The sequence below is a fragment of the Solanum tuberosum genome, unplaced genomic scaffold (assembly GCF_000226075.1).
Source record: "Solanum tuberosum cultivar DM 1-3 516 R44 unplaced genomic scaffold, SolTub_3.0 scf00853, whole genome shotgun sequence".
Lineage (NCBI taxonomy): Eukaryota > Viridiplantae > Streptophyta > Magnoliopsida > Solanales > Solanaceae > Solanum > Solanum tuberosum.
The window spans coordinates 72167-81047 of record NW_006239763.1 but is presented as its reverse complement, the minus strand read 5'-3'; the positions used below and the strand labels follow the sequence as shown (position 1 = coordinate 81047).

Here is an 8881-nt window from a genome sequence, read left to right as displayed (position 1 = left end):
TTATAATAAAGCTTAAATCAAAATCAAATTAATACTAATGCAAAATGAAAATTAATTCAACACTAAGAATGACAATAATATTGAATATTTGTTCTTTAGTTTTACATTGGTTTAGACAATTAAAATACATAATCTAATTTTAATTTCCTTTAATATTTAGTCATGTAACTAATACTTATTAAACTTAATTTTAGCATGATTTAGTACTTTTAAATTATGATCATTTTCATTATGACTTGTTAATTTGCAATATTTGTTTTACGCAATTTTATTATTATTATTTTTGTTGGATATTTCAGTGTCACTAATCATATCATATTGTGTTATATTTTTAAGAAACATCTTAGATAGTTGTATTTTGGTAGGACTAAAGAAATATTTGAAGTATAAGTAAATTATATGTTTGTATGAATGCTTTACCGGAAAAATCCGAAACAACCCAAAAAACCTAAAAACCCGAGGTTGAAAAACCTGAGTTTTATTGGTTTGGTTTGGTTTATAAATTTAAAAATCCGACACAAATGATTTGATTTGATATTTGAAAAACTCGAATCAACCTGATCATGTACACCCCTACTATTTTTCACTTTCAATATAATATTTTAATTTATTTAATTGAAGTTCACATGGACTCCACAATTATCTTGCAATTCCCATTCAAATTTTATATTCTCTCTCCTTTTGGTTTCATTTTTCAACCTTAACTAATGGTTTGGGCCCCATGATCCACATGTCAAAAAATGGGTGGAGCCTCTACCAACTTTTGTTGGTTGGGCCTCTACCATAATAAAAATTTTCGATTTTTGTGTAGACCAATTCAAGGTTCTTCGTCAATAGTCAAAATATCTCGAGTCTAGTGATAAATACAACAAAAAAATGGACCACTTTATATTCATGTAATTCCTTGTGTAATTAATAATGATGGTGACTTATGTTTTTGCCGACCAAGTTATTGTCGAGTGGTAAATATATATTCATCTTTAATTATAATTTATATATTTTGAATTTGAATTTTTTTGGTATAAGTTATTTTTGTTAGAAAGTGTTTTACCTAGCTTCATTATGTAAATTTTTCAGTGCAAATTCAAATTTAATCAAATTTTAATATAAATAACAAACAACAATTAAAAAGCTAAAATCAAACAACTTATTTTTTCATATTTTTTATACGATTTATACCATGTTAAACCTTAAATGGTATAAAATCACAAAAGATGCTCTAGTCAGTTACAAGAGGACAAAATGGGAGAAGTAATTAGTAGTTATGACTTGTCACATCAATTATTGAAATGAGATTTACATATAAGTTAGTATTGGCTACATATTTGGTGTTGTTGTTGTATCAATTAAGTTCCAAGGCATACGATTGATATTCTATTTAATTAAATTAAAGTTATGGTAAGTCTTTTTTTATTATTATTTATGAATTTCTTTGTTAAAAAAATAATTGTTTACCCTGGTGACTCTTAGACATAATTTTGTCTTTTTAGGAATAATTCTTACTTATATTGTTACATTGAATAATATAATCGTTTTTATTATTTCTTTGTTCTTATTTCAAATCCAATTTAAATAAATTCATATTTGATTGAATTTTTAAAGTTTATACTTAAGATCAATCGATTTGGATATTCTAAATGTTTGATTTTGACGTTCAAGTCTTTAAGTCAGGCTATAATAATTAACAACCTTAATCCATTAATAAAGGATTAAGGCTACTTCGTTGTGTATTAAGATTTAGTTATATTAGTATTTGATTTAGTAGAAAAGTTTATATTGAACTTAATGCTATAATTAATTAATAGGGTTATAGCGTACAAATTTGTTGAACCTTTGAAAATTAGACTTATTAATATTGAATACATATGATATAGATTGAGCTAAATATAAGTTATTTCTAAGGATTATAATAAAATTTATAACCATGCATGATTTTTTTGTGCAAGAAGTTAAATACCTAGCCGTACTGATATATAATGATATCTTAATTCTTGACGGTATTTGAATTAAACAATGATGAACAGACTACAAGTTATTTTGAACATTGAAATAAATTCTTAGACATTATGAAAATAAAAATTACAAATCATACTAGAAAGTAAAGGCAAAGAATTTGATTACTATAAAGGTAACAACCTAGATTACAAACTAAGAATGAAAAAGATTAATATATACCGTAAAAACTTTAAAATTTGAAATCAAAACCAAATCAAACCATAAAATATCAATTATTTTTTTTCGGTTTGATTTGGTTTTCGATTTTTCGTAAACACCCTATAACTTAGAAAAAGCTAGGAGTTTCACAAATATTTTTCATATGACTTGCTATTGGTGGTAACTCTATTTCATTAAATTCTATAAGTCCAGATTCAATAATGTAGTCCCATAGATGTTGGTTTGATTCAATGTCATTGTTGCAAGATGGTCCATAAATCAACTCCTTCATCTTATCACAAAGACTTGTAGCCTTAAATTCCATTGGTGAACTTTTATTGATTTGCACCTAAAATAGATCAAATATTAAATGTTAGTTTACAAATATCTAGTTTGAGTTTGATTTGCAAGAAGTTGACAACCACAACAAACAATATTTTCATCAAACCTACACATAACACATTGCGCTTTCACAATCAGATATAAAATTTAAGACATATGAGCTTCTTTAAATATATTTTGGCTTTAGACCTCCAATTCTATTGAGTCGCTCCTGTGTCCAAACACACAGTTGTAATATACTGACCTTAGTTTCATGAGAAATCTGTAGTGTAGAGTTTCCATTGAGTTTAAAACTTGTAGACATAACTTCAACACCTTCCTTATGGCACAATCTAATGATGTTATTAAAAGTGGCTATATTATTTAGGCTAGTTATTAAAACCACGACCATGTTTGGGCCCATTTGATGGAATTCAATCTGAGGTGGTGACTTTGTAATTGGGCCGGGCTCATTAGTTTGATTGAGTGATTGGGCCTTCTTTGGGCCCATTTTCAATTCTTCCAAGTGCTTCTTGTTCTTCTCTAAGTTCATTTTCAAGGTTTCAATGTGCTTCACTGCTGCATCTATTTGATCAGGTACTGTCATTGTTGTTTCCTGCAACACTCAAATTGTATTAGAAGAAATATATAAACGCAGAGGCGGATTCAGGAATTTGAAGTTTATCTGTTCTGGAATTTCAGTTCTTTTGTATCATTGTATACAAAATTTGAATCAAAGTTATTGAATTCTACAGAATGAAGTTACTGAAATATATACGTAGAGGCGGATTCAGGAGCTTGCATGCATGCACAAATGATATATGTTAGCTAAGAGCATGTGATCATTAATCCTATGGGTAAATGTATATAACAATTGGATACATGCAATGCAGAGGCGGATTCACAATTCAGGATTCATGACCTAATTTTCCTTTTATTGGCTCAGAACTCTCATATATGGTAAGAAATGGAGATGCATCAAGACGGTATTTTTGAGCCAAAAAAATAACGTTGAGGACATTTTTGATCCAACAGACGTAATAACGAAAGCATAATAACTAACCTTAGAGGAAGAGGAATGAGTAGGGAGCATGGAATGAAGTTGATTACATAGATTCTTCATATGATTCCTTCTATTTTTCTCCACATATTTCCTTTCCAATTTTGGAGCTAATTTAGACTTCAAGCGTCTTTCCATTTTTTCCTGTTTGAGTACTATTTTTAGAAAACTATAAGTTAGTTTAATTTCCAACAATTTATTATAAATTGTATAACTCTTTTTATACCACAAAGGTAATCAATCAATCCCTTGGGGTCAACAAGAAAATGTTGTAGACAAAAAAAAAATTAGTGATGTTGAAATTAGTACGTCATATTTAATTCTCAAGATACGCCGAATTTAGAATTTGAAATTTATAAATTTCTATAATAGACTCGAGATTCAAAGAAATATAAGTTGGCCGTGCTTATGAAACTTGAAACACATGTGTATTTTAGTCTGAAGTCTTACTGTTTTTTTTTTTTTGGGGTCTTGTTTTCTTTTGTGGGGAGCTGGAACAATAGAGATATTACATAAAAAATAGTTGATATTATTGAATTTACATTCATACCACCCGTATAAAATCATTGAATTATCTAGGAATTAACTACTTTCTAGTGAAGGTTGAAAATAACCTTTTTATTTTACAAGAAAAGGGATGACCTGCTTTTCTGCAAGAGGTTGTTTTCATAGCTTGTACATGTAATGACGGATTCAGGATTGAACACCCACCATTGAGAGTTTTTGTAGCCCCTTAACCACCTGCATTTCTGCAAGGGGTCATTTGATTGCCATAGGAAGTGAATTATAGAGTCAAATTTCTAAATTTTAACTGTAAATTTGAACATTAATTTATCTGAAATAAAATTTACATATTTAAAATTATATAAAGACTATTATAAGTCACAATAATTGATAATCTAAAATATATAAAAGACTTATTAAAAAATCACATTAATAAAAAAACTCATTTGACTCTCAAAACGAAATGATGTCACATAAATTAGAATGGAAGGAGTACAATGTTTGGTAGCATTTTAGTTGTTCTGTAAAAATTTAGCATGCCAAGTTATATAGTGTGTGGTACTAATTTACAATCCCCATAACTAAAACTTGTATAAGTTATATCAACAACCAAACGATCCAAAGGAAAATATTTTTTTCTAATAAATAAATAATTTTCTTACTTATTTCTCGTATTTTAACCTTACGACTCTCAATAAATTATGATTATCCTAGTGAATCTTACTAAAATGTTTCTTCCATCAGTGGAACCGTCAGAATATTTTGGTGTAGTTATATATTATTATTGGAAAAGGGTTTAAATTACCTTTAAACAATTCGAAATAGCTCATATATATTCTTTATTTATGTTTGAGATCAAAACTATCCTTACCGTCTATGTTTTGGACCATAAATACCCTTAAAACGTTATCTTTTCATATGTGCTGACATGGCAGTCCACGTAGGCAGTCCAACATGGCAAAAATCTCTTCCTCTCAATTATCTTGTTCTTTCATTGTTCTTCTTTGAGTTATTGTTCGGACTTTGAAATTTCAATTTCGTTTGAGATAGTAGGTGTGTGTTGAATGATCAAGTTCATTATTTGAGTTTTGATGTCATCGAATCTGAGGTTGAAAATATAATTCTCAAGGTTGAAAGATGTTGAAAAACTCTTAAAGTCATTTTTTTTTGTGTTGAAACTCGAAAATAGCTACTCATTTGAAAGCTTGTTGGTGAGAAATTTCTAGCCTTTGTTGGATTTTTGAAATGCAAAAATTTGAAGAGATTTAACTAAATGTTACCAAAAATTGTTTGGATATTGCAATTGAAGCTGGAAATTGACATTTAACAACTGATTTTTTTAATTTGAAGATTTGAGTTGAAATTCCAAAATAAATAAATATGAAAGAGTGTTCTTAAAAGCTTGAAAATCCAAAAAATAATTTTGTGAATCTATGACCCCAAATCCCAAACAATGAATCAACCCTTCAACACGCAATTACAACCTCAAACAAACTTCAGCACAATTCGAAATTGGAGTTCCAAAGTACGAACAATAACTCAAACAACAACAATGAAAGAATTATATTTGATTTTCTTTTTGTGACAGGGATATTGAACAAGGAAGAATAACATTATTGAGAGAAAGATATTTTTGCCATGTTGGAATGCCTGGGTGGACTGTCATGTCAGCTATAATCGCAAATATAACGTTTTAAGGGTATTTGTGGTCCAAAACATAGACGACAATGGTAGTTTTGATCTCAAACATAATTAAAGGGTATATATGAACTATTTCGAATAGTTTAAGGATAATTTTGACTCTTTTCCGTATTACTATTGACTTAATAAAAAATTGATATAATCAATTACAACAACGGTAGCATAAAATATTTTTAAAGAATAGTTAATTCTAAAATACATGTAGTAGATCAAACACTGATTATAATAATATAAAATAAATATTAATATGGTTCATCAAATAAAAGGTAATATGCCCTCTAGGAGAATTCCTGTGTTTAAAATATCATTAACTAATAAAAATGCATAAAATTTGCTAGTCTTTAGTCCATAGTATATAGCAAGAATTTCTAGAAATATTTTACTTATACAAGGTTTATCTTTGAATTTGACCAACAAATTATGAAAAATATTTTTATCTATACCAAATTAAACACACTCTACATACCTATGCCACCATTAACAGATGTATTTATGAATATCACAAAGAGTTTATACATACATAAATAAGTTAAGGTAGTTTGTTTTGTAAAGACTTCTTAGCCTTATGATAATTTTTTTTAATTTCTCATTTGGTGTTTGATGTTTGCATTGGAGTTTCAATTATATTTGGATCGTATATTGCAGCTTTTATTAGGAGGCAACACTCCCAACATAATTTTTTCCATATCTATAACTCGAACTTGAAACCTCTGATAACCTTATCAATCTGAATCTAAAAGTGAGAGTTAATTCTTGATTGGGCTATGCATCATATGACATAACAGGTCTAACAATCACCTTGTAGAACATAAAATATATATTTAAGGGAATAGTTAATTCTAATACAGAAAAGGGTCAAATATATCAATGTACTATTGAGACCATTTCCATAGTCATCTTGTCCGTATGAAATTTTCATTAAAATCAAATTTATTTGTAAGACGAATTGTAATTATAACTTGAGGCCGCCCACGTATAGTCAAAAAGCCACCTCATGGTCTAGTGTGAGTGATACCTATTGTTTACCTTTGAATTAAATTAAATTTCTACTAAGAATTCAATACCTTTGAATTAATTTCTATCAAATTAAAATTGACAGAGATATTTAGGATGTCAACAGTAACCATATATCAATTTCTTTATAAAGGGACCAGTCCTTTTATAAATTGACTTGGCAACAACAACTATAGATTTAATTAGAAAATTGTCATATCAAAGATTACCTCGAGTTTGGGGCAAAAAAACATAACATGGGATTTGTACTCACCACCTTGTCTATTTAATCAATATTTTTCTATCACTTCGATCGTTAAGAGGCGTTGATATCGTACGTCAGTTATTTCTAGCGTACATTATTGGATTGAATAGTTAATTTGTTATCATATGTTAACTAGAGGCCGATATCATAAGCTCTTTCTACATTATTGTGTTGAATACTTGATTTATAATATAGTACGACTTAATTGATTAATTGACGATATCATAAGTTCTTTCTACATTATTGTGTTGAATACTTGATTTATAATATAGTACGACTCAATTTATTAATTGACTTGGCATTTGGCAACAACGACTTTGGATTTAGTTACAAAATGGTCATATTATCAAAGATTACCTTGAGTTTTGGGCAAAGAAACATAACATGGGAACTTCCTACGAATTTGTGGTCACCACATTGTCTATATAATCGCTATTGTTGTTGCTAGTCACATCGATATTATCAATCACCACTAATATATCGCCAACTGTATATCATTGTGATTGTCAATCACTATTGGAGGCGTTGACGTCGTAAGTTCTTTCTACATTGTTGTGTTGAATACTTGATTTGTTATAATATCGTTAAAAAAAAGAGAAAATTTTCAAAACAGCAATATTTTAGCATCTAATAGGACCCCTTGTCAACACTTTCAACGTTTATTTAAAATGTCAATATTTTGATTTGTTATAAGATTGACTTTTGTATTTATTTAATTTGAAAGAATACAAATTTTTAACAACATAATGGAGAAAATAATGGGAGAATATATTTTTTTAAATGTAAAAATGCTTAAATATCTAATCAATTACTATTGGAGTCCTACTACGTGCCATCCCTCTCTTCTTCATTCAAACCCCTTTCACCATTGTTCTAAAAAATTTCAATATCCATTTTTGAATAAATCTAGTGATATTGAAGTGGAGTTTTTCATTGATTTGCGTCAGTTTTATTTGGATAAGAAATTATGGAATTAATCGATTGATATTTCAAACTTAATTCCATCGATTTCCTTTAAAGTTCAAGATTACCAATGAAAATAAAAAAATTGTCAAGTATTGTTTAAGTTTCGATTATTATTTTTTTGGATGAAAGTAATTGGATTTGTGTATGTATTTGACATTTTGTATCTTAGTTTAATTTTAATACAAAATTAGTATGAATACAAAAAATTTAGGACGAAATGAACTTGTGTTTGACTGTTTATTTTTAGATTTTTAAACTGATTGTTAAATCTACACTGAACGTGTGGAGCCTTTTTAGGTGGATTTGTAACATAAAAATCATTTTCTGCATATGTTGAAATAATGAATACAAAATGTATTATTCATTGATACATATATGCATTTTGAAAAACAATATAATATGAGACATACTAATAGACACAAAAAAAATAAATTAAAAATATACTAATACACAAAACAAGAATACAATCTGGAAAAGACAAAAAAAAAAATACAATCTAAGAACATACTAATGCACAAAATAAGAATACAATCTGGAGAAAGATAAAAAAGAACACAATTTAATAACATACTAATACACAAAACATGAATACAATCTGGAAAAAAAAGAAGACAAAAAGAATACAATTTAATAACATACTAATACACAAAACAAGAATACACTCTGAAAAAAGACAAAAAGAATACAATCTAACAACATACTAATACACAAAATAATAATACAATCTGAAAAAAGACAAAAATAATACAATTTAAGAACATACTAATACACAAAATAATAATACAATCTGAAAAAGAATATAGTATAAACATAACACATATATTAAACAAGTACATAATGGAGCTAATATAATACTTCATTTGGATACTACTAATTTGGGATACATAATGGATCTAGTAGAATACAATATTCTTCAT

The 8881-nt window shown here is 27.8% G+C and overlaps 1 protein-coding gene across 1 annotated transcript; it reads right to left on the bottom strand.

Moving 5' to 3' along the window:
• Positions 1–2216: 2216 nt before the first annotated feature.
• Positions 2217–3709, bottom strand: LOC107059131 (uncharacterized). Its single transcript, XM_015305561.1, has 3 exons — positions 3539–3709; positions 2741–3091; positions 2217–2503 (listed from the first exon to the last, which is right to left on the bottom strand). Exons 1-3 carry the CDS (start codon positions 3671–3673, stop codon positions 2282–2284), a joined length of 708 nt encoding a protein of 235 aa, XP_015161047.1. The 5' UTR covers positions 3674–3709; the 3' UTR covers positions 2217–2281.
• Between the last annotated feature and the right edge of the window lie 5172 nt (positions 3710–8881).

Coding starts and splice junctions, on each gene's coding strand:
- LOC107059131 (XM_015305561.1), bottom strand. CDS start 3,673: ATGGAAAGACGCTTGAAGTCTAAATTAGCTCCAAAATTGGAAAGGAAA. Junction 3,092..3,538: donor CTCATTCCTCTTCCTCTAAG/GTTAGTTATTAT, acceptor TGAGTGTTGCAG/GAAACAACAATGACAGTACC. Junction 2,504..2,740: donor AGATTTCTCATGAAACTAAG/GTCAGTATATTA, acceptor GATCTATTTTAG/GTGCAAATCAATAAAAGTTC.